This window comes from Carya illinoinensis, chromosome 9 (assembly GCF_018687715.1).
Source record: "Carya illinoinensis cultivar Pawnee chromosome 9, C.illinoinensisPawnee_v1, whole genome shotgun sequence".
Classification (NCBI taxonomy): Eukaryota; Viridiplantae; Streptophyta; class Magnoliopsida; order Fagales; family Juglandaceae; genus Carya; species Carya illinoinensis.
Genome location: NC_056760.1, coordinates 35153752 through 35180054, shown reverse-complemented (window position 1 = coordinate 35180054; position 26303 = coordinate 35153752). Strand labels below are relative to the sequence as shown.

The 26303-nt window shown below is 35.0% G+C and overlaps 1 protein-coding gene and 1 non-coding gene across 6 annotated transcripts; one reads left to right on the top strand and one right to left on the bottom strand.

Moving 5' to 3' along the window:
- The first annotated feature begins 1209 nt into the window (after positions 1-1209).
- On the top strand, positions 1210-1348 carry LOC122277911. The gene has a single exon (XR_006229217.1). It is a non-coding gene; the product is annotated as a small nucleolar RNA Z247 (small nucleolar RNA).
- A 13003-nt stretch (positions 1349-14351) lies between these two features.
- Positions 14352-21012, bottom strand: LOC122275329 (MLO-like protein 3). Of its 5 annotated transcripts, none has more exons than XM_043084341.1 (15): positions 20799-21011; positions 20634-20691; positions 20208-20506; positions 19953-20069; positions 19643-19703; positions 17371-17459; positions 17122-17196; positions 16914-17002; positions 16635-16684; positions 16345-16385; positions 15831-16004; positions 15692-15727; positions 15361-15428; positions 15093-15228; positions 14352-14917 (listed from the first exon to the last, which is right to left on the bottom strand). In XM_043084341.1, the coding sequence occupies exons 1-15, from the start codon at positions 20922-20924 to the stop codon at positions 14561-14563; spliced, it is 1776 nt and encodes a 591-aa protein (XP_042940275.1). In that variant the 5' UTR covers positions 20925-21011; the 3' UTR covers positions 14352-14560. The 5 variants fall into 5 exon arrangements, with proteins under 5 accessions (XP_042940275.1, XP_042940277.1, XP_042940280.1 ...); XM_043084343.1 differs by having other exon boundaries at positions 15093-15153; positions 20799-21008; XM_043084344.1 differs by lacking the exons at positions 14352-14917; positions 15093-15228 and having other exon boundaries at positions 15357-15428; positions 20799-21012.
- Between the last annotated feature and the right edge of the window lie 5291 nt (positions 21013-26303).

The following is a 26303-nucleotide window of genomic DNA, read 5'->3' as shown; positions in this document are numbered from 1 at the left end:
TGAAATTTTTGAAAAAGTTTTTTGATGAGTCGTTCTCTGTTCCCCCTCCCCCTCCCAAAAAAAAAAAAAAAAAAAAATCTATGGTAGAAGCTTACGAGCCATATTTTGTTCAAATAAAATATGGTTCCCAAAAACTTGATTTTTCCTCCATTCAAAAGATTATTGATGGTCTTAAGATTCTTGCATATAGTGTTATAACTTATTATATAGTTGAATACTTTGAAGACCGGAGAAGCTATTGCATTAAAAGGTCTAAAATTATTTGTTAAAACAATGATTTCAACTTTTTATGAAGATTCGTTAAGGAAATCCAACAATGATGATATTGCTAGATTGCTTATGGTTGGCGAAAAGTGTGGATTTCCAAAAATATTTGGGAGTACTAATTATATGCACTAGAAATGAAAAACTATATTCTAACTTCTTGGCATGATATGTGTTTTGGTCCTATATATGAATCAACAATTAATTTAGAAGTACAGACTTCATATGATGCTTTTTTAGGATTATCTTGGTTGATATAAATATGCTAAAAGGATCATTATATTTTCTAACCTAGCTCAAGAGTTTACTCCATCTGTTAGCTACGTAATAAATGATAAGAACTATACAGTAAGTTATTAGCTTGTTGATGGCATTTGTCCACAAGAGGAAACGTTTGTAAAAAACCATTTCAGATTCCTAAGGAAACGAGAGAGAAAACTTCGTTGAAAATTTATGCTTCAAGCATGTCAGCACACCCTCTGCTTCAGGCGTAATCACTCCAAAGATACCTATCTAGGAAGTCAACCTTTGAAGATGAAGTTGCCACTGTAGCTCAAGCTGGTCAATTGGTGCTTTCCTTTTTGCTGTTGTACATATCCCACAAATCTTGGGATTATATTCCAAATCTAATGTATATATTACATGGCCTGGTACTTCTCCTAGCATAACCCCAATCTAGAATATATTGCATGGTATCAGCAAGATCAACTCTTGCTCTCTACCATTGTTTCTTCCCTTTTCAAAGAAGTGTTGGCTTAGGTCATTGGGTTACACATTTCACATGAAGTATGGGCTGCTTTAGAGCAAACCTTCTCTCTTCAATCTCAAGCCAATGTCATGAACTCATGATTGAGTCTTGCTTCGTCGAAGAAAGGTAATCTCTCGGTTGCAGTTTATTTTCAAAAAATGAAAAGTTATGGCGATAACTTGGCTACCTTTGGATAGCCACTCACTGACTATGAACTTGTCTGATATATTCAAGCAGGTTTAGGTCCTGAATATGATCCCCTGATCACATCTCTCACAACTCATCTTGATCTGATGACTCTTCAAGAGGTGTATGATCATCGTCTCAACTTTGAGCTTCATCTGGAGAAATAGCATACAACCCTTGACTTGGCTATTGCTTCAATCAATACGACATCTCACAGTAACAATAACACTTGCGATCGTGGTCGTGTTTTATCTCGTTCATCTGAAGCTTTGGGTTCCAATGCAAAGAACTCAAACCAAAATTATCCAAGTTCAAAAGGGCATAGATGTTGGAATTTCCCAACTTGCCAAGTTTGCAATCAATTCGGACACACTACATTGTAGTGTTATCATTATTTTGATCATGCTTATCAAATGGACCAATCAACTCCGTATCAAGCCTTTATGACTTCCAACAGTGGACCTAATGATTAAGCTTGGTACCCTGACACAACTGCAACTCATCACCTCACTTTTGAGTTGTCTAATTTAAATCTTAGAGCTGATGAATATACTGGTATTGATAAGATCCATGTAGGCAACGGTGCAAGTTTTGCCATTCATCACATGGGCGACTCTCGTATTTCTTCTCCTTCTAAATCCTTATTCTTATGTCAACTTTTACATGTCCCTTCAATTAAAAGAAAATCTTACATCTGTTAGTAAATTTACTTAAGATAAGAATGTCTTTTTTGAATTTCACCCTCATTTTTTCTGTGTCAAGGATCTCAAAACGGTAAAAATTATGTTCCACAGCCCAAATTAAGATGGACTGTACCTTCTTTCTCCACCATCCTCATCTCTTCCAAAGCTGCTTTCATTGGCGAGCATGCTTCACTTGATACCTGGCATTGTCGACTTAGCCATCTATCTCTTCGTTTAGCGCATCATATTTTATTTTCCAATCAACTTCCTGTCTCTCCAATCAAAATGTTTCAGTTTATGATTGTTGCCAACAAGCCAAAAGTCACAAACTTCCATTTTATTTATCCCTATCAAAATCCAATAATGTTTTAGTTCTTGTTTTTTCATATCTCTGGGGAATCTCTCCTATTGCTTCTGTTGATGGGTATTACTATTATGTGATATTTGTCGATGATTTCAGTAAATTCACTTGATTTTATCCTTTAGTTTGGAAATATTATGTTGAATGTACATTTTATAATTTCTAAATACTTATTGAATGTCAGTTTGAATGTAAAATCAAAATGACTAAATTTGATTGGGGAGGTGAATATTGTCACCTCAATGGTTATTTTCATTTTACTGGTATCATTCATCGTCTTATTTGTCCACACACCCATGAAAAAAATGGCTCTGTGGAATTCAAATATCGACACATTGTTGAAACTGTGCAAGTGTTCCTCAACAATGTTGGACTGATGCCTATTTCAAGCATGTTATTTTATCAGTCATCTCCCGTCACCCCTTCTTGAAAATCAGTCTCCTCTTTCTTGTTTGTCTCTTACTAGGTCTGATTATAAATTTTTAAAATTTTTTGGCTATGTATGTTGACCCAACATGCACCCTTATAATTCTCATAAATTGGATTATCGATCCACATTGTGCATTTTTTTAGGTTTCACCCATCTCACAAAGGATATAAGTGTTTTCATCAGCCCAATGGTTGTATTTACATCTTACAAGATGCAAAATGTTTTCCCTTTTAGGAAGCCCAGTAGAATCTAACCTGTGGTGCCCCACCATCCCACACCATTATTCTTCCATCTTTTTTGTAGGTCGAAGCAAATCATTCAACCAATGGGCCCCACGATTTTCTCTATAAGCCCAATGCCTTTTTTTGCCTCATAGTGATCACGTGCCATCATCTCCTTCCTCACCATAGGCACACACTCTCCTTTGTAACATGCCATGCGTCCATCTAAAGATTCTCTACTACAACCTCCAGTAGCTGCATCTACACCTATGCTGACTATAAATATTGCTCGTTCTATATGTACTCGGCTATAGAACAATATCACCAAGCCTAAGATCCACATCAATGGCATTGTTCCTTATCCACTCCATGCCATGGTTGTCACCACTAACCTCTCCACTGCTTCGAAGCCAACTTCTTTCATTGATGCGTTCAAAGATGTCACTTGGTGCCAAGCAATGAACTTTGAGTTTGATGCACTACTGAAGAATCACATGTGGTCTTTGGTTCCATTTCATTCTTCCATGAATTTGGTTGGTTCAAAATGGGTATTTTGCTTCAAGCACCATGTAGATGGTAGCATTGAATGGCACAAGGCTCGTCTCGTCGTCAAGCTGGTTTTGACTATACCAAGACCTACAGTCTTGTCATCAAGCCTCAAATTATTTGGTTGGTTCTATCCATTTCCATTTCACATCGATGGCCAATACATCAGTCGGATGTCCAAAAAGTCTTCCTGCATAGACAACTATTGGAAACTATCTTTATGTCCCAACCACTAGGGTTCGTTCATCACCAATACCCCCACCATGTCTACAAATTGAACCGTGCCTTCTATAGTCTAAACCAAGCACCACATGCTTGGTTCTTAAGGTTGAGCCAATGGTTACTTGAGTTGGATTTTCATTCCTCTAAGGCTGATCTTTCACTGTTTATGTATCATCAAAATAGTGTACAACTATTTCTACTAATTTATGTGGATAACATTATCATCATTGGTTTTTCATAGATGGATATTGACACACTTCTTCAACAATTGTGTCATGATTTTCCCATCAAGGATTGGGTCCTTTAAATGTCTTTCTTGGCATTGAAACTCATTGAAGCTTTTATGCGATTTTTCTCTCTCAATCTCGCTATATTACAGATCTTTTACATAGAACAATCATGCTCGAAGCTAGTTGCAACACCCATGTCCTCTACATAGAATCTCTCTTTGTTTGATAGTTTTGGATTCAACTCTCTATTGTAGCACAGTTGGAGCTTTGTAATATGTTCTACTGACACAGCTTGGTCTTTCTTATGCTATAAATCAAGTTTGCTAGTACATGTAGCGTCCTACAATAAACATTGGACTACCGTTAATTGTATATTACGCTATCTCTGACCAACAATGATAGACATAAGGAGTAAAAGTTGATTTGAAAGAGGAGAGCTTATCATGAACCTTAGCAATGGTGACTTTAGTTTCGATGCAACAAGTCCATCCAATTTTCTTTATAGCAAGTTGGCTTTCTCTGCTTTTAGAACCGAAAGACTCAAAGAATTTTTGAAGGGAAGGGGGAGCGAAGAGAGAAGAGAAGGGTACCAAAAAGAGATGAGTTTTCCCACACATGATAATTACTGTTGCCATAAACAATTTAACGAGTTTTCAAAATATAGACGTACTAGGCAAGATGGACATAACTTTTATTTTCTATTCTTTTAACTTTTCTCCCTCATAAACCTTATCTTGTAAGAAAACTTAATGTATGCATTGTATTGTCCACCAATTACAATATGTGTCCATTATATACATACATTGGAGAGTAAACAAACTAACTAATTTGTACACGTGGATAACAAATAAGCTAACCTAGTCATAAGCTTAAAATATGCGATTTTTATCTTTAATACTCCCCCTCAAGAAGGGGAATAAATGCTGAGACCCATTTTGTGCAACAAGGTAGAAAATGTAGTAAAGCCAACAGGATTGGTCAAGACATCTCCTTATTGATTAGTAGAAGAAACATGTAATGTCCATATAAGGCCATCTTGAAGATTTTCATGTACAAGATGGAAATTGATCTCAGGGTGTCTTGTATACTCATGGAACACTGGATTAGCTACTATATGGAGTGTAGTTTGATTGTCACAAAATATGAGTGTAGGCTGTGGATGGGAGATTGATAAATTATGTAGTAGAGATTGAAGCCAAGACAATTTAAAAAAGCCAAATCCATTGCTCCATACTCTGTCTCAGCATAAGAACGAGAAACTGTATGCCACTTTTTAGTTATCCAGGCCAAAATTGAGTCACCAAGGAACATATAAAATCTTGTGATAGAACGCCGAGAATTGGGACAAGCTACCTAATTAGAATTTGCCCCTTTAAGATGAATAGCTGAAGTAGATGGAAAGAATAAGCCTTGGTTTGGAGAAACTTTAATGTGCCACAAAATGCGATGAGCTACATATAAGTGGGAATTACATTGTTGATTAAGAAACTGGCTCAAAGCATGAACAGAATAGGTGAGATTAGGTTTGGTGAGAGTCCAATACAATAATCTTCCAATGAGCCGACGATAAACACTAGGATAAAAAAGTAGTACACCATCTAATTTAGTAAGATATAAATTTTGTTCCATTGGAAAGCTGACTGGTTTATCCCCAAGAAAACTATTATCATTGAGAATATCTAATGCAAATTTACGTTGGCAAAGAGAAATACCCTTGGTGGAATGAGCAACGTCAAGGCCTAAGAAAAACTTGAGAGGGCCTAAGTCTTTGAGCTTGAATTGGGAATGCAAAAAAACTTTCAATGCAGAAACAACAACATCATTGTTTCTTGCAATAACAACGTCATCAATGTATGCTAAAAGGGCAATGAATGAAGAACTCTGATTTCATGTAAATAAGGAATAATCATTCCTAGACTGAGAAAAACCATGATGAATCAAGATAGTAGAAAGCTTTGAAAACCATTGTCAAGAGGTTTGTTTGAAGCCATAAAGAGACTTATTAAGTTTACAAATATGGGACTTCACCTTATAAGTAAATCTGGGAGGTAAAGCCATGTAAACCTCTTTATCTAAATAATTGTGTAAAAGGGTATTGTTAACATCCAATTGGACTAAAGATCAATCATGGGTGGCAGCAAGTGCAAGTAAATAGCGAACAGTTACCCTTTTGGCTACGAGAGAGGAAGTTTCAAGATAATCCAAACCTTCATGCTGTGTATAACCTTTTGCAAGCAACCTCACCTTATATTGTTCAATAGAGCCATCTAGTTTTTATTTGATTTTATAGACTCATTTACAGTCTATAGGGTGCTTACCAATAGGAATAGAAGTGAGAGACCAAGTATTATTCTCTTCTAAAGCTTCTATTTTAGCTGCCAGTGTCTCTCTCCAATGAGAAAATTTCATTACTTGAGTAAAGGAAGTAGGACTTGAATTAATAGAGATAGTAAAAATGAAGGATTTGTGTGCAGGAGAAAGCTTAGAATAAGAAATAAAATGAGAGATAGGATATGGTTTACCTGAACCTATAGGCGAATAAGCACAAGCACCCGGGATAGAATTAGAGACATTATGGAAATAATAGTCATGCAGATAGCCAGGTGAACGATGTAATCTGGAGGATCTTCAAGGTGGGGATGGTAGAGTAGATGGAAAAGATTAGAACTAGAAGAAGGGATAGGATTGGAAGTAATAGGAACAGAACTAAGTTGACGAGGTTAAACAAAATGTCCAAAAGAGTGAGCAAAAATATGAGTGTGAAAATTACGATAAGGAAAGATGTCTTCATGAAAGATGACATCTTGAGATATGAAAACAGGGTTGTGAACCAAATCAAATAACTTGTATCCTTTGACACTATAAGGATATCCAAGAAAAAGAAAAGGTGTAGCTCGAGCATCAAACTTAGACCTAAGATGAGAAAGAGTAGATGTATAGCACAAACACCCAAACACTTTGAGATGTGAATAAGAATAAATTTTATTGTATAAAAGTTCATATGGAGATTTATTAGACAAAGTAAGAGTTGTAAGACAATTGATTAAGTGAGTAGTAGTTAAAACACACTCACCCTAGAAAGAAAGAGGTAGATTAACTTGAAATCTCAATGATCTAGAAACACTGAGAAGATGTTGATGCTTCCTTTCTACCACGTAATTTTGTTGAGGGGTAGAAATACAACTACGATGATGCATTACACCCTTAGAAGTAAAGAAATTAGACATGTCAAATTCTTTACCATTATCTGTTCGAATGATTTGAACTTGAGTGTGAAACTAAGTCTCTACAAAGGCAAAGAAGGACCGAAGTAAAGGTCTAGTATCTGATTTAGTTTTCATCAGATATACCCATGTAGCCTGTGAATAATGATCAATGACTGAAAAAAAATAATGAAAACCATCAAATGTAGGAGTAGAGAATGAACCCCAAATATCACAATGGACTAAGGCAAAAATGGAAAGAGTAGTCTGATCACCATGAGGAAAAAGTAATAATTGTTTTTAGCAACGGGACATACATGACAATGAATTTTTTTATTACATGATGAAGGAATGTTATAAACAATTTTATGTAAAACATCCAACTTAGTGAAAGAACAATGACCCAATCCAATATGCTAAAGATCAACAAGATTTTTTATTAATGGTAGTACTAGAGACTACATAAACAATAGGTGGAGAAAAAAAGAAAAGAAAAAAATGAAGGCTACTGCATGACATAGAAATTGTCTCGTTTTCTACCCAAGCTAATTGTCCTCCAATGGATGAGATCCCGAAGAAAACAATAATTGGAAAGAAAAAGGAAAAAACAAGAAAATGAAGAAGTTTGCTAATAGATAGTAAATTGAATTGAAAGGATGGTACACATAAAACATCTATAAGAATCAAAGATTCTGAGAGTTTTATAGTACCAACATGAGTAACATTTACAGTAGAACCATAAGGCTATGTAATAGTAATAAGAGCTGTAAAAGTAATTGTAGTGACTAGAAAATCGATTTTAAGAAAAGACAAAGTGAGATATAATTGAGAGAGGTTGAGAGGAAGTAGAGTCAGATACTACATTAGCATCATGTAGACTAGAAGATTCAGAATTAAGCAATGATTTGTTAGAATTGAGAAATACCAACAGCTGTTGACATTGCTTTGAAGAAATAGGCAATTAAGGTATAACTGCTTTGGAAGAGAAAGCTCCATGCTCTTGAGACTCTTGAACAACCTAATTTGTAATTGGTGAGTTCTTGAACTTTGAGCAAAAACCAGGAGGATAGCTGTGCAATTTATAACACTTATCAATAGTATGGCCCGCAATACCACAATGAGAACAAAGTGGTCAATCTTTATGAGTAGAAAATTTACCATAAACAAATTTGGAAACATTTGCCTTAGTGAACATAGTAGTAGATTCAAAAGTAGGAGTCAAAATAGAGAATTGTTGCTATTTTTCTTTTTGTAAAACAAGAGAAAAAACCTTGTTAATTGGTGGTAAAGGATCCATTAACAAGATTTGTCAACAGACATTGAAAAATTCTCAATAAGGCCCATGAGGAAATGAAGAACATACAGACGTTGCAAATAATCCAATAGCATTTTCAAACCTCCATAAGAATAATGTGAAATTGGCGAATAAATTCGCCAATTCATCCCCAATACCTTTCATACAAGTCTGATAAGAACTGTCGGGAAGTTAACCTTCCATTAGTGAATAAAATTCCTTCTCTAGCTGATATAGTGTAGATAATGCTTCTAGCAATCTCCTTTAAAACTGATTTTAAAATCCAAGAATGTAATGTATTATTACACCTCTCCCAAGCCCTAAACATAGGGTCAATAGCAGGTGAGTTTTTAATCGAGCCATTGATAAACTCTATTTTCTTCTTAGCCGATAAGGCCATCAGCATAAAACGAGACCATGTATGATAATTACCATTTGTGAGAGTCTAAGTGACAAGAATTGAGATTGGACCTATGATACTCCATATGATAAAGATAATGGTAAGTGGTGTATGGGATCCCATATTACTTGAGAAAGAAATTTTTTTGCTCTTTATAAGATTCCAATATGGCTCCAATTGTATGATTAACTAGTCATTTTAGAGTACAAGCCATGTGATTTGGGTCTTTCATTGAGATGTTACACCATCAACATAGTGCAAGAAGAAGGGATTGGAGTAATCATCCCTAGTAGAATGAAGATGAGTGGAAGATGGCATGACCAAATGAAGAAAGAAAGCTTCCACAAAATTCCTCTAATACCATGTAAAGAGAGAAAACTTAATGTATTGATTATATTGCTCACTAATTACAATACGTGTCCATTATATATACATTTACTAGTGGAGATTAAACAAACTAACTAATTTGTACACGTGGATAACAAACAAGCTAACCCAGTCATAAACTTAAAATATGTGATTTTATCTTTATTATATCTCTTGTTATATATGGAAGATTATCTATTTATCTATTTTATCTTTACCATTTCCCATTTTCATCCATGGAGATTAGCTCGAGTTATTCAGGAAAATATATTTCATTAGATTGAGATCACATTGTGGTACTCCATTTCTATACAAAAATCTTTCAAAATTCTAATATTAGGCTATTTTCAATTTGGCAACACTTTGCTCTTTCTCTCTCAAAAACTGTTGGAGTTTACAAAATTATATAGAAGGTCTGGAGTTAGAAGCTCAAGAAGCCAAATAGAAACAAAAGGCTTGAATTCATGTAATTGGTAGTTAAGTTAGTTATGCAACTATGAATATTAGTGGTCTAGATGGCGAATAGCCATTGTATCTATATAATGGACTGATTGTATAACATTTGTAATTCATTCGATCATAATGAGAAGAATTGATCATCTTCTTCTTCCATAGCCACTCTATTTTCCAGTTTATAAATTACAAGTCTTTTTCTACAATTTTACATGGTATCATCGTGTATAAGATTTTTGCTGCCCTCTTAAGTCTTTTTCTTCAATCTTTCTATTTCTTTCTCGCTTCTAGTGCGAATTCTAAGTCTATGACGAACTCTACTTCTATGGCAAACGCTGGTGATTCTTCAAGAAATCCATCAGATGATTCTTCAAGTCCTTATTGATTGCATCCATTGGATAATCCTAGAGCACTCTTAGTTTCCGAGATTTTTATTGGTGAAAACTACGTTGCATGGAGTAGATCTATCTCCATTGCCCTTACAGTAAAGAACAAGATTGTGTTCATAGATGGTACTCTGCCTTAATCCAATTTTGGTGATTCTTAGATTCGAACTGCTTGGTTGAGAGTAAATAATCTTGTTCTATCTTGGCTAATGAATTCTATAGCCAAAGAGATTTGTGGGAGTTAGCTATACTTCACAAGTGCATACGACATTTGGAAAGAACTCAAGACAAGGTATCTTTGAAGTGATGGTCCAAGAATCTTTACTCTAGAAAAGTCTTTCAGTTCAATTTCTCAAGGATCAAAATTAGTTACGAAGTACTTTAATGAATTCAAGAGCCCCCGGGATGAATACATCAATTACAGGCCAATTCCAAGTTGTAGATGTGGAACCCTTGACAGATGTTCACGTGATATTTTAAAGAACTTCACAGAAAGGCAACAATCCAATTATGTGATGAATTTTCTCATTGGCTTGCATGATTCTTACTCTATGATGTGAAGTCAATTACTTCTCCAATCACCTTTGCCTTCTATGAGCAAAGTATTTTCTTTACTACTGCAAGAAGAAAGCCAAAGATCATTAACTAATACTGTTGGCATTTCTATAAACTCACATGCAATGGTTGCTACACAAACATAGAAACCAATTGCTATAAATGGTACTCTGTTTACAAAATCAAAAGCAAAAGTAGATGTCACTTGTTCCCATTATGGATATACTAGATATCTTGTAGGCAAATGCTTCCAATTAATTGGATACCCACCTGGATGGAAAGGTTTACGAGGCAAGAGAGTTCTTTTGCTCAACATGGAAATGCAAACACCAAATTACTCACTACAAATGTTGTTTCTTCTTTGGAGTCAAATTCAAGTATCCCAAATATATTCTCAAGAGTAAATTTAAAACTTGCCGTCACTTGCAAATAGCTTATCCAATACACAAATTAATTCCAACTCTTCTACCCCAGGTATTATATTATGTCACACTGTTTCTGTTGTTAAAAATAATTCTCCATGGATCCTTGATACAGGAGCAATAGATCGTATAATTTGTTCTCCCCATCCTTTCAATGAAATTCATTTACCCAGTAAACCATCTATGGTCCATTTACCAAATGGCCAATCTGATCCCATTGCCTTCATTGGAGATTTAAACTTCACTTCTGATTTAACCTTACATAATTCCCTTCATATTCCTTCATTCAATGTTAATCTCATATTAGCTTCAAAACTAACTAAAGACAATTCTATTGGTTTGTTTTTCTTTTAATCCAAAGGCATTTTGCAGAATTTAATCAGCTGGAAGATGATTGGGCTTGCTACTGTAAAGTCTGGTTTATATCATCTACAACAACCTTCTGCTCAAGCAAAGAGTAAACTAGATTTGAATTGTGTAACTTCTATTTCTTTAGCAAATAATTGTAACATCAATGCTGATGATATTTAACATCTTTGATTAGGACATCTTCCACCTACCAGACTAAAAATCATTAGCAAGATGGATTCCAATATACTAACAAATCAAAATCATATCTGTGAAGTCTGTCCTTCAGCCAAACAGAAAAGGCTACCATTCTCATATCAAATAGCTATTCAAATAAAGCATTTTAGTTAGTCCATTGTGACATTTGAGGTCCTTTCTCAATCACCTCATATTTTGGCTTCAATTACTTCCTAACAATTTTAGATGACTATACATGATTCATTTAGCTTTATCTCGTGAAAACTAAAACAGAAACTTGCACCATTCTCACAAATTTTGTTTCTTATATTCATACTCAGTTCAACACAACTTTTAAAACTTTTAGGACTAATAACGGTCAAGAGTTTAACATGCCCAATTTCTATAATGACCATGGCATAATACATCAATTGTCTTGTATTGAAACACCCAAACAGAATGATATGGTTGAAAGAAAACATCAACACCTACTTAATGTTGCTAGAGTTTTACTTTTTTAATTAAAGTTGCCCATTTCTTATTGGACAGATTGTGTGCTAATGGTCACACATCTTATAAATTGAACCCCTTCTTCTATCCTAAAAATTAGACACCATACTTTCTTTTATTTCAAAAACATCCAGATTACAACTATCTTAAAGATTTTAGGTGTTTGTGTTTTGCTAGCACACTCATAGGTCATAGAGGAAAATTCCAACCAAGAGCTTCAAAGTGCCTCTTTCTAGGTTACCCACTAAATATCAAAGGGAATAAGCTTTTGGATCTTGTCACTCTCTGAACATTTGTTTTCAGAAATGTGGTTTTCTATGAATCCATATTCCCTTCCATACCAAACACAGCCCACACACCTTTTGTCTTTCCTAATTTTCCTCAGTTTTTTGAATCTTCAGAACCCAATTCTACTTCAATTCCTACTACATCAAATTCTCCCATTGAAAACACTCCAACTGAAACTCTTAAAAGGTCTCAAAGGATAAGGAATTCTCCTACATACTTGCAGAATTTCTTTTGTGGTAGTACGGCACAGACAACTTCAGTTACTTAATCATCTCCCAGCTACAACCCAACCTCTAATGCAGATAAACCTCATTCTATATTTCCTTACATTTCTACTTCTCAATTATCCCTATATATAAAGCTTTTGTTGTTGCCATTACTTCAACCTTTGAACCTAAAACCTTCAAACCTTTGAGCCTTTCTTCTGTCATGGTAGAAGAAATAAAGGCTCTTGAACTAAACAAAACCTGGGATCTTTTTATTTTACCTCTAAACAAGAATGCAATAAGTTCTAAATGGGTTTATCGTATCAAGTTTAAGGTTGATGGCACAGTTTAGAGGTATAAAGCAAGGCTAGTAGCAAGGGCCTACACTTAACAAGATGGGCTAGATTTTTTTGACACTTATTTTCCTATTGCTAAGATGACAACCATGAGAGTATTGCTTGCTGTTGCTGCCATAAAACAATGACATTTACATAAAGCAGATGTAAATAATACCTTTTTGCATGGAGATCTTGATGAAGAAGTGCACATGCAATTACCATCAGGCTATTCCTCAAATAATGACCCTTAAGTATGCAAGCTTAAAAAGAGTCTCTATGGGCTGAAACAGACATCAAGATAATAGTTCTCCAAATTGTCTTCTTCTTTGCTGCAACTTGGCTTCACTCAGGCTAAATCATATCTTCTTTATTCTTCAAACAAACCTCTCCAGCTTTCATAGCTCTACTTATTTATGTTGATGATGTAATTCTTGCATTTGATAGCATTGATCAGATTAATATGGTGAAGAAATTTCTACATGATTTCTTTACAATCAAGGATCTTGGTGAGCTTAAATATATATTGGGTCTAGAAGTAGCCATATCAGCTAAGGGTATTATTGTGTCTCAAAGAAAATATACCTGGATATTCTACAAGATAGCGGTTTCTCTAGTTGTAAACTAGGAGCTTTTCCTATGGAGTCCAATCTGAAACTAAGTGCAACTGATTCTTCACCAACTCTCACTGATCTTGCATCATATTGAAGGCTCGTAGGTCAATTTTTGTATTTAACTATAACTCGACCTGACATAGCTTACTTTGTTCAAGCACTAAGTCAGTTTATGGCCAATCCAAGTACATTACATCTTCAAGCTGCTGAGAGGGTACTTCGATAACTTAAAGCTACACGGACAAGGACTTTTCATGTCTTCAAAATTGCCTCTACATCTACAAGCATACTTAGATAGTGACTGAGGTGGCTGCTTGGACACTAGAAGAAGTGTAACTGGGTTCACAGTGTTTATAGGAGACTCTCTTATCTCATGTAAATTGAAGAAACAACCCACTATTAGTAGATCATCTGTTGAATCTGAGTACAGGGTCTTCACATCAACCACATGTGAAATGCAATGGCTCATATATCTACTAGCTGATTTAAAATGTTCAACATTCTCAAGCTGCCTTATTGTAGACTGATAGCAAACCAGCCTCTAAAATTACTTCAAATCCTGTGCATGACGAAAGGACTAAGCATATTCAACTGGATTGTCACTTAGTTGGGGAAAAATTACAAGAAGGCCTCATCAAAATCATACACATTCATTCTAAGCATCAATTAGCTGACATATTAACCAAACCCCTCGGTTCACTCAGATTTCATTACCTTATTTGTAAGATGGGAATGATTAACATCCATTCTAATCTTGAGGGGGGAGTGTTGGAGTTTCAAAATCATATAGAAGGTCTGAAGTTAAAAGTTCAAGAAGCCAAACAGAAACAAAAGACTTGAATTCATGTAATTGGCAGTTTAGTTAGTTATGCAACTATGAATATTAGTGGTCCAGATGGCAAGTTGTAAATAGCCATTGTATCTATATAAGTGAACTGATTATGAACTAATTATATAAAATTTGTAATTCATTCGATCGTAATGAGAGGAGTTGATCATCGTCTTCTTCCATAGCCTCTCCGTTTTCTAGCTAACAAATTATACATCTTTTTCTACAATTTTACAGAAACTGAAGTACTTTCCTTGCGCGCAGTACTCGTCAATATAATCTTCTACTGTCTTCTCACTATCGGAAGTTCTAGTACGACACCCCGAGATGGACGCCTAGATGATCCAGCAGCTGCCTCTTCTTTCGGTAATACCATTTTATCTGATCTTTTTTCTAATTCCACTATTTCCCCTTTGTTAAAGCTGTCGCTTCCCATATATCTGGGTCTTTGGAATGAAGAAACTCCATGCGCACTAGGACTACTCCTTCTGGGGCTCCATTCCGTGGACAAAGACATGCGAGCTGGAGACAGCATGAATAGCTCTTGCTTCTTCCTTCTCTCCCTAACTTCAGCGTGCCATTGCCTTATGATATTAGCAATCTGCTCTTCTAGTACCTTGCTCTTGAAATTTGACCCCATCTGTGACGTCCGAACCAACAACAATGCACACATTAATTGATGCTAATTGCATACATTTTGAAATCTGTCACGCACACACACACACACACACACATATATGTATGTATACATGTATGCATGTATATGTATGCATATATCAGCAAAGGAACAACATCAAAATCTTCAATATCTTCACCTGCGTAACAAGTGCATAGAGAGGTAGGGTAATATAGCTGCAAAGTACTTGAACTGTCACCCTGAGGAAATCCAACGATGTAGAATCATTAATTGTAGGATGAAATATCTGTAGCAGATCATGAACAACCTGTTCTCTGAAATCCTATAATCATTAGAAAGTGAATAATATATATATATATAATGTGTGTGTGTGTGTGTATATGCGTGTGTGTATATATATATATATATATATATATGGAAGATGGGTTGCTAAAGGCAGCTCTTACGCTAGCACAATTCTGGTTATAATGAATGCAGTATTCTCGTGGTAGCAAGAATTGAAACCAAATTGTATCTGAGAGAACAGGAAGAGATTGAAACCGCAATAAGTATAAGATAAAAGTAATGCTTTCTACAATCTCAAGTATCCAAGTCCCACGCAGCAAATGATTTGTAAAAAAAATAGACACTACCAATATGTTTTTAAGTCTGCGCGAGACTTACAGATTTAAGACTCTTAATTATATTACTTGTCAAATAAACTCCACGACCTGCTAAGATTTCAATTAATAACTACGGATATATATAGAAAAGAGCAGTCTACGTATGGAAACTTACTGTAACCCAAATGAAGAAGGCCAGCTCGAATGCATTCTAGTTTCAGATGTCCACAAAATTTAGTTAGTAGTAGTTCAATGTTGCAGCAAATCATGTTTTTCTTCTAGTTCTATTATATATGATCGAGGGAATTACGTACCACAAATAGAGTATAATGAATAAGAGTTAAGACGAATCCTGGGTGCCGGAACCAGAAGAGACTATCGTTGGGTCTAACAAGAGGTGTTCCTTTAATCACACTATTCTGATCTTTGATTTGAAGAGCCATTCTCGCAACAATGACTTGGAGTTTGGCTCCTAGAACTAGAACTACCTAGTAAAGGAATATATACATAGAGGAGTTAGAAATATCGAAATTTAATGTAAGAGTAATGATTATACCTAGAATCCTTTTATTATCATTCTCTCATCATTCTATCATGTGATATAATTAAATGAATATTAGAGATTATTTTTTATGTCCAACTTGCAGTGAATCATTCATTTGATGCCATACCATGATCGAGATGTTGAGAGGATACTAATAAAATCGATGCAAATAAATAGAATTTTTCTTAAAATAAAACATACACAAAGTAGTCAATGCAGTACATTAACGTGGATATATATATATATATGTATGTATATATATGTATTATAAATTATATTCTTACCAAGAGAGGAATGCAGGATACCCATACAAATACATGCCAACCTGTTTTAATTCTCGGGAAATAAAAAGAAAAAAACTAAATTAAGTAACCAAGAGAGGAATGCAGGATACCCATACAAATACATGCTAACCTGTTTTAATTCAGCATATACAAAAAATCTCATCAGAAAATGACACTGTACGTTAATGGTAACTAGGATATATATTGAAATCGGCTTCAAAATTTCTCGGGAAATAAAAAGAAAAAAACTAAATTAAGTTAACAAATTAAGGGGAAGCATATATACTTACCGTAAACATCCACGAGCATGAAGATAACAACTATAAACCACATTAGAGGGCTGTCGAGACAGGAAGAACACATGATCATGATTAATTATAATGATCAGTAGGAGAAGTTGGGGTACTAATAATTAGATCATAATTCAAAACTGCATGTCAAAGGTGTAATTCTCCTTTAACATAAGCATGAAATTGAAACCTCCAGATCAATATATATATATATATATAGAGAGAGAGAGAGAGAGAGAGAGAGAGAGAGAGAGAGAGAGAGAGAGAGAGAGAGAGAACCTGATGCCGACCACCTGCTTGAAATCTTCTTCCAAGCTTCGCTGTATATATTTTCGGAAATCGAAGTTGTTGGTGGCCGACAAGTGAGCCTGAGTACATGAGTATATTAATTATGGTCCAAAACTGTACGTTTACATATATAGCAGTAGTTTATAAGATCAGGAACACATAGAAATTAAGCTATATATATATATAATTACGTACTTACCGAGATGAAACCATGTCTCAAAGTGAGATAATCAACTTTTGCTACGGAACGGAAGAACTGTCTGAAGAAACATTTCTGCATACATGCATGGACCATTTATCCACGTACACGAATCAATATCGATCCAAACTAGTGTACGTACGTTAGACATTAATAATTAAGAGACGATGTTAAGTTCTTCTTGTCAAGCTAGCTAGATGCACTCAGACAGAAACATAAAAGCTTATAGCTAGGCAGGTAACAACTCACAGTCCAGAGCTGAAACGGTGTTCCCGTACAAGAACTCATGTGCCGCCTTCCAAATGTGGTTTGCCTTGTAAATCTGAATCGATTGGGATCTGATCGATTTATTTTAATCATGCATATATATTAGTCATGCACGTACGATCCAGTAGTACTTATTAATATATTATTGTAAATAAATTAAAGAAACAGTTCTGCTACGTACTCGCGGGGAATAACCCTGCTGCGGCCTCGAGGCTGACGTGGTAATTAAATTATTAATAAAAAAATAATAATTATTAAAAAAAAAGAAAAGAAACGGGAAAGTAAAGCAGAAAGGTAAACAGGAGGGGGGAAAATTGATTTCAGTACAGAAGCTCAAAACTCGCGCAGAACTGAGGAGGGAAACTCACGTAGAAGCTCAAAACTGAAAGTTGCGATCTTGCCAACCAGCTTGAACTGAGTTTTTATCTTGTTCTTCATCTACATTTGTGGGTAAGAAAATGTTTTTAACTGGGTTTTTATGTTGTTCTTTCATCTTCATTTGTGGGTTCAGTATGTTGGTTTGTAACTGAGTTTTTAGTTGGGTTTTTAGCTCGGTTTTTAGCAGGAAACTTACCGTGACGTGGCTGTAGATCTAGACGTAAGGAGACTCGCATGGTGCTATGGAGAAGACGAAGAGAAAGACCAGATCTGGGTTAGGGTTCGTTTCATGGGTTGATGGAGACAGATCGATGGAGAAGACGAAGAGAAAGACCAGATCTGGGTTAGGCTTCTTTTCGTGGGTTGATGGAGACAGATAGATAGAGAAGACAATTTCTAGAAGAAGAAGAAGAAATGTTGGTGAAGATGATTTCTAGGGATGGAGGAGGAGGAGAAGAAGAAGAAGACAACGAAGAAGAAGAAGAGTGTTTCGGAGAAGAGATGAGAAAGGAGAGATGAGAGGGAGCTGAGAGGGAGCATTTGTGGGTTAGGGTTAGGGTTCGTGTGAGATGAGAGGGAAGAGAGAGATGAGAGGGGGGACGAGAGAGAAGTGAGAGATGAGAGTAAAACAAGTCTGGAAGGAGAAAGCCAGCGAGCAAAATTCAATCAAAATGTAAATGGCATCGTTTACATTATGACGCCACGTAGGACCCAAGGCCGCACCGGAGATATACACCGGTTGCATATAGACTTTTCCTTAAAGAAATTAATTAAAACTATATATATATGCCAAGTACGTACGTATGTACACAAAAATATAATTGATAACTTTTAATACTATTTTTTTTAAGTAATTATTAATACCTACGTACGTTATGAGAAGTTGAAAAAATCTAACTAGCATTAAGTAGCTGAACTTTCATATTTGTATACCACATGACTGACTAGCACGTATATATCACGTATTAATTAATTGTTCAGTTTTCTTCAACGTCCTAATAAACACGTTAACGTTTAGTGTATTTATATTGAATCGGTCGCAGTCAAAGATTATCTCTAAGACGCGTATATATTAATGCATGGTACAAGCTAGCGCATGCAGAAGACAATTGAGACGAAAATTAATGGCGATCAAGCCTAGACGAGTGACATATATGGTACGTTCTAATGTCAAAACTTGCAAAATAATTAACCTCTAGAGATTTTTATGGTGACCTTGTATTCCGTGTGGTGACCGGGATATTGCTACATGTTTTGTACTTTCTCTGATAAAAACGTGTAGAAAAACGTGTAGCTTAGAGCTTAAGAACATTTGACATGTGAAAATACAGCTTATATAAAGACTTTGATTCTCTAGATCAGTCTTTCCTTACGTACCCACCGGCACGACAAATATATATTTTATATATATATATATAAAGGTGTGTGTGTGTGTGTATATTGACTAGAAAAAGAGTAAAGAAAAAGGAGTTGATCTAGCATCATGTCCTATATATATATATGGTGACAAAATAATATATTGACGAGAAAAAAAAAAAGAAAGAAAATTAAAGAAAAGGAGTTCTTGCATGTTCCATAGTTTATACAAATAGCAGTATGTAACAATATTTTTCACTTTGAGGTGGATCGAAATTATAATGATTTCTGGCTTCCCAGCAATATTATATATCCAAGCTATATATTTGGTTGCTTAGATTTAGAATTTCTGAAGAATTAAAACTGCCTTAATATATTTTATATATATATATATCAGCGTACAAGCTGCAAAGGCCGATTGCTTTATATATGCTTAATTGGAAGCAGTCATATGAGATGGTAGCATACTGAATATCGAATCATGACAACGTACGTACGTACGTATGATCTAAACACATACCATTGGCGACTTGGTACTCGGTTGTTTGAGTTTCTTTCTCCCAAGCTTCCCAGCGTCTCATCTATTATCAGAGAAGGAATTAAGACACGTACGTACATGAAGTGCAATCATCAATTTAATTGCTTTCTTTTTCTATCGGTAGGTGGTGTGTCAATTATTGTCATGAATAGGAGAAGTTGATAGATATTATATTAATTACCATAATTTTGAGTACTCAAGAAATAACCCAAAATTTTTGCATTGTAATGTCAATTATATATTAGGTGGCCTGTAGGGAATCTGAAGCGTAAACCTTGTTTTACGTACGTACCTTGGCCCTACCCAAAGCCATAGTGAGAACACAATACACGATCTGCATAACAGCCAGCACGAAAATGAATATGTGAAGCTGCTGGAGGCCATCTTGTGACACCAAGGCAACCTTTCCCTGCAAAATCCTTCCTAATTCTTAGCAATGAAACATTGCGTCCTTTTGATTCATGCCCGTCCTTCAGTAATATTGGTCGAGAAGATGATGAATTTAAAAGGAAAAGCATAAAACAAAAAGGCAAACTATGAAACATACTTTGGAGCTACAAGAATCAACATAAGCTGCGTTATTTGTACCCTCAGTAGTACCAGCATCATCATCCTCTAGCCACCTATGCGGTTGTGACAAGAGATTTATACTCATCTGCGACAAATTGCCCACAACTACTTTTGCAAAGTAGTGCTCGGATTCCTGTAGCTTTGTAGATTCGGAATTGGCCCTCCTTTTACGGCATGGAAGCATGACGTTCCCAGCATCCACAGGTATGCATATTTTGGAGATACGTTCCTGAGTTACTGCCAATAAGAGGGACAGGAACCCCAGAAGCATCAACTCTGTACAAATTAATATTCCCACACAAAAGATCATGAATCAGAACATTAATAACTCCAAATTAATATGAAACACACTGCATGCATGAAGTTCTACGCGCGACTAGATTAATATTTATGTTGCATGCACCTGATTTAAGTTTCTCCACTGCATCGATCAGCGCATTTTTCCGACGTCTCTTCAGCCACTACACCATTTTTTTCACGTTATATAACTCCAAGTTTGTAAATTCGTACACAATATAAATAGCAAAAGACACCCCAAAAGAATAAACATATATATATATATACATACTTTGGTGAGAAAATGAATGGAGAATTCGAGGATAATGGAGATGGAGATGAAGAAGAAACAAACTGCGGCAACAGCCCATGTGGGAGTGTATTCCAGAGAGCGAGCAGACGAGTCTCCGGCCGCCATAACCCTCGATCGCTTCTCTCCCTGTAATTTTCTTATTAGGATTATTATTTATTCTAGAGGAGCCGAGAATTTTTATAGCCATATATACAACGTCAAATATGAATGCTCTATCTTTCTCTTTCTGAGTACGGAGTCAATATACATACATGTCCAAACATGGCAACAGTACAAATTAATGCACTTCTTCTTGACTTTATGGGAACAAATATCCCAGAAACAACGGATAGGAAACGTTGTTCTTGAATTTCTTCTGTTTTTTCTTATATTCACACTCGGCTCCTTCATTTCACTTGGAAATCAATTTTAAAAAGTCTACCAAAAGGTCTGTCAAACGTCGGATCATCTGGAGGCTCAAATTTAAAAAAAAAAATGAATATTTATTAAAAATTAATTTCTTATATATATAAATTTAGTGCTTAGGAACGTGAAATTAATATCCTTTTTTTAAAATGTGGCGATTATAATCGCATCTCATGATTTCCATCAGGTCATATTTTGACGTGGCCATGTAGCTACTGTGGGATGTGACGTCATTCCGTATTCTCGAATTTCAACTTCTATGCACATTTTCCAATCAAATTAACCCTCTGGTAATTTGTTTAGGGAGTCATCTATCACTGTCCATTTACTATTTAAATTTATTCACAAAAATCATTCGAACTAAATAAAATAAACATTCAAACAGAAATTATATATGGTCGAACAACAATTTGGCTAACCATTTGAGCAACATACAACAACATTCGAAGATTAAGGTTAAACATTGTTTTATCATATATTATATATCATATATTATATATGATAGAATAGGAAGTTGGCGGGTTAAGTCAATAAATTTAGCGGGACATTGATTTACCATTCGAACATATTACTATATTGTTTGAATAGTACGTTAATCAAAGTTGGAATGTAAAATAGAGTGTACAAACGGTGATTAGAAGAATGCTACGTTACGTATTTTAAAATTAATTTTTATTTTTTTATTTCTAATTTTATTTTATTCTTATCAAACTAATTGATTTGTTTTACTTATCATCCATACATCAAATACTTGTTATAAAAAAAATGAAAAAATAAAATAGGTGTAGTGTGTGGTATGTGGGGATGATAAGTAGAATTATTTATATGGATAAATATTTAATTTATATAAAAGTTATCAGTTAAATAATAGAAATAATATAAATCAATAATTAATTTAGGAAAAAGACAAAAAATATTTAATTCATAATTAAATCAAATTTACAAAACACCAAATTATATTGTACATACCAAAAACAAAAAAAAAAAAAAATGTACAAAAAACATAGAAACTACTAAGATCCTAACTCTCTGCACGCATCCTCGACTTAGCTAAACGTGTTTCTATTGGTGTAAACGAGTACTGATCGTGACCTAATTCTAGGTGTGTGCAACCGAGCCGGATATTTTTCTGATCTAGTCTGAAACCCAAAAATCTGGATAGTTATCTGCGTGGATTGAACCTGGGCGGGTACGATAAACTGGATCCGATTATGGTTAAGAATATAGTTATGTAACTGGTTGTCTGTAACCAGGTCTTATTTAAAAAATAAAATTTAAAAAATAATTATTTTTTAAATCTCAAAATAAAATAAAAAATTGATAAAAATATTATAAAATAATTTTTTTAAGATCGAAGTACCATTATATTTATTTTTAATTTTAAAATAAAAAAATAAAAAAATAAAGTGGATGTCGTGGCCAGACTAGTCTCAAAAAACTTTTAGAAGTATGGTTCAGTCACAGCTCGTACCATGATCATGACACTACAACAAAAAACATTTTTTGGGACGAAATTACTTTGGGACGAAATGAAAATCGTCCCAAAAAATGGGATTTTGGAACGAAATTTGAATTTCGTTCCAAAATGACGACGGTTATGCCAGACCGTTCGAACGCGTTCGAACGGTATTCTTAGGGACGAAAATTTTTGTCCCAAATAAGTTAACCGTTCGATCGTTAATGATTAACCCTTCGAACGTTTAATTTTTACCGTTTGAACGTAATATTGGCGCGATAGGCAAAAATATTTTGGAGGGAAATAGATAAACCGTTCGAACGGTTAATATTAACCGTTCGAATGATGCATATTCACCGTTCAAACGTTATTTTAATCGGTCGAACGGTGACAGAGTTTTAATTTTTTAAGTTTTTTGCCAAATTATATTTAGATTAACTAGTAATTATAAAAAATTGGTTAATTAAATAATATGAATAATCTAAATTAAGAATTAGTTTAGAAAATATAAAACAATACTATTTCATGTAACTTAAATACTGAATTTATAAAACACAAAATATTGTCCATACAAAAAACAGGAAATAAATAAATAAAATTTATCATAAAGTAATTAAGACCCCAAGTCTTTACACACTTCCTCGACTGCAGCTATACGTTCCTCTATTTGTGTCAGTCGAGTACTGATGGTGACCTGAGTCGCAGACATGGCAGCAAACTCTGTACGAAGCTCAGACATAGCAGAATGGATCTCCATACGCACTGCATCGATCACTGCTGATGTCTGCTCGCTGATCGCTGCACGCACTATGTCAGCCATCTCCTCACAAGTAACACTGTGGACTGATGCCTCGGCCCGTGTAGATGTCTCTGCAGCTGCAGCTGAGACTCCATGATCTCCCGGCTGTGCATCTCCGTGAGGATCAACTGGTTCTGGAACATGTGCACGAAAACGCAGTCTCGAGTGTCCCGTGCTGCGTGAGAGGGTGGTGCTGTTTATCGGTCCCATCGGCTCCCGTTTACGCTCAGCAACATCTGGCACAACACCAGCACATAGTAGATATCGGGTGATCAAGACTCCGAATGGTAGTATATCCATCGAAATGTACCGAGATTCTGATCGAATCCTATCGAATATATACCCCACCAAGTCGATAGGAATGCCACGAGCGACCCGTATCATAAATTTCGTTTGATCAATGCCAACTTCTGTCTTGTGCTGTCGAGGGTCAATGTTATTGGCAATTATCAAATTTAATATCTTAAAGAAAGAAGATAAATCTGCCTGTTTGATGCTCTTCGTCCCGTCATACGGTGGAGCATCTGGACCGACAACCAAATCCCTCACCTCGTGATCAGCAAGGGTATCGACCTCATCAGTATAAACTGATGCCTCCTCCTCAGCTGTCTCCGCCTCAACTGAAGGATCAGTCTCTCTAGGCACCACATTCGGATATGCATCTGGCAGCCTAGGAATACCGAGATGCTCAGCAAGTCCATCTCGTGAAAATACAACGGGTACTCCTCGGACAGTGATACTGTAGGCCCCAGAATCATCTGCGCTGGCACTGCCGAGTTCTCTATAGAACTCAGCAACAATGTCAATGTAGGAGACTGGCTCCCATGCTTCCTCCCGTTCATCCAAGATAGGTCCCCAACCACGATCACTGAATATTGAGGGCAATGAATGACCCTCCCAGAGAAGACTCTGGAAATCAGAAATCTTCACTGATCGCTCCAGTGAAACTGTCCTCTCCCGAACTGGACCACTACTACTCTCACCAAGATTGCGTCGCTTACGTGCCGGTCTAGAAGTAGACATTATAATCAACCTGAAATTTATAATTACAAACTAGATATATAACATTAACAAGAAAAATACAATAAAGAACAATTTACAGTAGTTTGAAACAAACAGCAATTTAATAATATTTGATATTCTGAACAATATTATCAACAATAAATATATTTCTCAATATCAATATTAATAATATAAATATAATATTAATTACCGTTCGAACGTTTACTGTAACGGTCGAACGATTAAAGATAACCCGTTCGACCGTTAAGTTATATCGTTCGAACGCTACGCATAACGTTCGAACGATATTCGTGTCGATCGGGATTCCAGGCCGAGTCGACTCGGCCATTGAAATCCATGGAATCCTTCGATTCCCTGGATTTTACACCAAAATAAATGCAATAGAAACCTAAATAAACGTTCCTAATATGGATTTATGCAAATCTACCGATTATTTTGATGTATAAATCGGTTTACCCTAACTTAAACAATTAATCTATCAAAAACCTAAATCTAAACGGTAAAATGCTTTAAAAATGAAAAATACCGGTTGTTAGAGGTAGGGGCTTCGAGTGGGCACTGTTGACGGCGGCGAAGACGGCGTTCAACGGCGGAGATCGACGGTTTGGAGGCTTAGAACGGAGGAAATGCGTGAAAATGACGTCGGGATGGGCTTATATATGCAGTGTCGTTCGAACGGTAAGTTATACCGTTCGAACGCATTAACTGAATATTAATATCCATCCCTAATTAATCGGTTTTCATGATAATAAATAATATTTAAATACAATATTCGGTATTAATTATATTAAATATAATAATTAATTCAATTATAATATATTTTAATTGTTAAATATATTAAATGCAATATATTTAATGCACTTATATATTATTAAACACTATGTATTATATATATAATTTTTTATATATATAGTATATATTATATTATATTTAGTACTAAAATATATTATACTATTGAATATTATATAGTATATAGTATAAGTTATATTATATAGTATAATTAATATAATATAGACTACTATATACATGAAGCTATGTTCATGTATTTATATAACATATATATTATATGTGATATTAACTAGTATCACATATATATACTAGTATAGATGACACTATATATATTAATAGTAGATATTCTATTATTAAATATCTACTATTAATATTATAGAAATAAACATTATATATATATGCATGTGATACATATAACCCTATGCTATGATACCATATATATGTTATATATAATAGGTTAATATATGTAGTACTTGACTATAATATTAGATGTAATATGATATTTTATACTATATATGTTACTAAACTATATAATATATGTTTGATTATATATTATATAGTTATATTACTATGGCTCTAAACTATAGTACATTTAGAAATTATTATATTTAAAGGTATAGTGCAAAAAAAATACTTTATGCAACAATATAACTTAAACGTTTGAACGGTTTACTATTGGCGTTCAAACGTTTAATAATACGTTCGAACGTATATATTAACGTTCGAACGTTAAATTAGGGGGGGAAATGTTTCCCGCTAATCGATTTGACGTTTGAACGGTCTAATATAACCGTTCCAACGTTTAACAAAAACGTTCAAACTCCAATTTTCCCGTTCAAACGTTAAATTAGCGGGGAAAATTTTTCCCGCTAGTCGATTTGACGATCGAACGTTCACTAAACACCGTTCGAACGTTTCTGTTCTACATTTACACGACAGAACCTCACAATCTCGCACTCGTTCCAGTCGACCGAGCATCACTCCCACGCTCATTTTGTTCCAACCAACGCCA

Bases quoted from the DNA above. Each gene is read 5' to 3' on its own strand.
- LOC122275329 (XM_043084341.1), bottom strand. From the start codon at position 20,924: ATGGCGGCCGGAGACTCGTCTGCTCGCTCTCTGGAATACACTCCCACA. The intron at 16,386-16,634 runs GTAAGTATATAT...GAATTAAAACAG, and splicing joins CATGCTCGTGGATGTTTACG to GTTGGCATGTATTTGTATGG. The intron at 15,429-15,691 runs GTAAGTTTCCAT...CTGTTCTCTCAG, and splicing joins CCTTCTTCATTTGGGTTACA to ATACAATTTGGTTTCAATTC.